Source organism: Charadrius vociferus, unplaced genomic scaffold (genome assembly GCF_000708025.1).
Source record: "Charadrius vociferus isolate BGI_N301 unplaced genomic scaffold, ASM70802v2 scaffold178, whole genome shotgun sequence".
NCBI lineage: Eukaryota > Metazoa > Chordata > Aves > Charadriiformes > Charadriidae > Charadrius > Charadrius vociferus.
The window spans coordinates 3,594,058-3,597,213 of NW_009649717.1; the positions used below are offsets into that span (position 1 = coordinate 3,594,058).

The 3,156-nt window shown below is 55.5% G+C and overlaps 1 protein-coding gene across 1 annotated transcript in view; it reads right to left on the reverse strand.

Annotated features, from left to right (window-relative positions):
- Positions 1-182: 182 nt before the first annotated feature.
- The window catches only part of LOC104291530 (ovocleidin-116-like), a 7,248-nt gene continuing 4,274 nt past the window's right edge, over positions 183-3,156 (reverse strand). Inside the window, exon 4 of the mRNA XM_009890770.1 lies at positions 183-211. Within this exon, the coding sequence (XP_009889072.1) occupies positions 183-211 (29 nt within the window). The remainder of the gene's footprint in view (positions 212-3,156) is intronic.

Sequence of the window (3,156 nt, forward strand, 5' to 3'; positions counted from 1 at the left end):
TGCAGCAAGATACATCACTGGAAAACCTTTGCAGGTGTGTGTGCTTTGGGGAAAGGACCCTACCTGAGCCTTGCCCAGCTGGCCTGCTGTGGCAATCCCCAATTAGGGGCTACAGTGAACCCTCCCCTCATCTGGCTCACTTGGCTCATGGGGGCACTGACCCCTTTTAGACCCCCTGCCTGCTATTCCCAGTACTGCTGCACGTACTGGCCTGTGTGCAAAAGCAATGGTAACAGAAATCTACTTTTGCAGAATCTGAAGGGTTGCCATTGCCACAGCTGCTGCAGGAAACCCTCCGCACCTCACGCATGAGGGCTTTTAGGCTCTAGAAATTGGTGATAGGCCACAACAGCAGATGTTTCTCGTCTAGGCACAACATTTACGTGAATAAACAACCACCCATAGTCACCTGGCCACATCCCCACAATTAGTATTTGTAAGGGAAGCTGGGACTTGTAGGGACAATTTCTTTCTGCTTCGGTACCCCCAGAAAGTACTCTAGTGTACATATCACTCTTCACTTGGCTTCGCTCTGTTACAGGGTGGGATGAGAGATCCTAAAGCACTTCAGCAACAGCCTCTGCTGTCCCAACGTGAAGAAACACCTGTTGATGAATCACTGCTGCCCTTCAGTAAAAAACAAAACAAAACAAAAACAACACATGGCAACAGGATGCAAACACATATATATTAAGGGTCTAAATTAAAGTTTTTTTCCCAAAAATACGCAACTCAGCAGAGCCAAAGACCAAAGAGCCACAGAGGAACACCTCCCAGACCTGATGGCCACCTCTGCCCGGCTGTAAGCTTGCTGTGGGCATTGGGGAAAAAGGGGGCAGTGGGCTGCCCTGCCAGCTCCCACCTTGCCAGCGCTCATCAGCCCAGCCTTCACTGCGAGGAAAAAACAGCTCCCTGCTTTGCTCCAATGCTCCAGGAAAACCCTTTCCTCAGGAAACTTGCAGTTTACCCTTTCAGTGGCCGCTTGTGCTATTTGACAATCGAGTTTTGGAAAAAAGAGCGGAGGCAGGCACCTCAGTGGTGGGTGAGGAGCGGGCTTGGGGTGAGCATCCCAAAATGCTGTATGCCCGAGGGTGTAGAGCCAGAGTCACTGCACAAAAATTCCAGGTGCTGTAACAGCAGCTGTGCAAGGAGGTAGTGCTGTTTTATAAAAGTATGTCATTTATACCTGAGCTAGCCAGTTTTATACCTGGCCTTGCCGTTCAAGCAGGGTTCCCCGGGAGCTCAGGGAAACAGAGGGGCGAGGGCAGCAGTGCCCATCCAGGCACCAGGTGGAGCTGGGCATCGTTCAACAGGCTTGAAATATTCCCAGCAAAAGGCTTTTTATTCCACTAGATGGTGCTCAGGCCTTGCCTATGGATGTTGCTTAACGGCACGGACAAGAAGGATGCGGTCAGGATTGGGGATGGAATTGGCTGGGCGCTACATCGGAGTCCTCATGGGGCTGCAAATCTGCCAGTCCCAGCGGTGAGCTCCCAAACCCACCCCCTTCATTTGCCAGGTGATGGCATACACCGAGCCCGACCTCCCTGGATCATCACCATGGTCTGTCAGACTTGGGGTGTGACATGCCATGGCAGTTCCGAGGGCCATTCGCCCAGCCCAGGCGTTTCTCTCTGGGCTGGGTGGTCCCTGAGTCTTTGGGGGTCTTGTGGATGCTGCCCCATGCCTGGGAAGCTGCAGGCAAACCCCTATCCCAGGCTGCTTAAACCTCCACGTCCCTGCAGCACCAGCACCAGGCTGCCTGGCACAGCTCCCCTGGGGACACTGGGGCCTGATGCCCTGGTGTGGGATGTAGTGGACACATGCAATTTTTGATCCTTCCTGCTGGGGAGCACGAGCTCTAAGCAAGACAGAGCCCCAACAGCTGGTGCTACTGATAGCACCAGTGAGGTACACGGTGTTATCCTTGTCCTGGAGGTCCCAGCATCAATCACCCACGGACAATACCTGAGAACTAAGTCTATGGCCCAAAACGGGACCTGTCCCTTCCCCACATGCGGCTGCGCAGAACGCAGGGGAGCAGGTGCCCTGCAGGTGCATTGCTGACATCGTAGCTGCTCTCACCCCCTTCTCCCAGCATGGGCACAAGCGCCAGCTGGGAGTCCCCCCCCAGCATGCTAAGAGCGGCCCCTCTCCCTGTGAGGCTCGACGCTGCTCCCACTGCACCATTTGCTCCGGCGCGTTGCCGAGCACACCCGTTTTAGCAGCTTCTCAGACAGAAAAAGCAACCTGCAATTGCATAAACAGTGGTTAACTTTGGGCACCACTGGCGGCACGGCTCCAGCCTGTCGAAAGCCAGCCTGGCTCACGTGCAGGGGCCAGCGGTGGGAATGGCGGCAGCATGGCCAGGGTGTTACAGTGCTCCTGGAAGGGCAGTGGGGCCAGCAAGTGCCCTGGCAGCATGCTTGAGGGCACAATGGGGATTTCTTGCTGCAGGACATGGACGAGCTGAAGGGGGTGGATGCTCTGTGGGGCTCCCCAGCAAGGAGAAACTGCCCGGGGAGGCCAGAGAACCTGGGCAGGAGCCGGTAGGGTTTAGTACCCCAAGGGAGGAATTTGCAGGGCTGCTTGACCAAATTGCAGCCCCAGAGGCAATGGCTGGGCCAGGGATGTACTGGGGCCAGAAATCCCCCCATGCCCAGGGACCAGCCCCCCACCAGTACACTGCTCATGGCAAAGCAGTTGCCTGAAGTCCTGCTGCAAATACCAAAGTCAGCAGAGTCTTAGGTATGGAAATGCCTTTATTCCTCCGTTAGGTTGGAAGTGAAACCGTGAAGACAGAGGCTTTTTCTCACTGTTTATTTACTCGCTTCGCATCAGTGCATGAACGCTACCCTATGCCGTGTAGCATGATTGCTGTTACATGGCTGTCTAGCACAGCAAACACATGCATCGCTGTTGCAGCCCCCCTCAAATTAACATCAGGATTGCATGAACCAGTGATTTTTGGTGCCTGGGCTGCAAAGCACCGTGCGACCCCCACCAATGTGCAGGGCACCCCTCAACCAGGCTGAAGCAGTGCCCGCAGCAGGGATGCTGGGCGGGGGGACACAGACAACATGACATGTGGGACCCCCCAACTCCACCACTGGAGCCCACCGGGGCAGACACCGGCAACCCCTCAGAGGGCCCGCC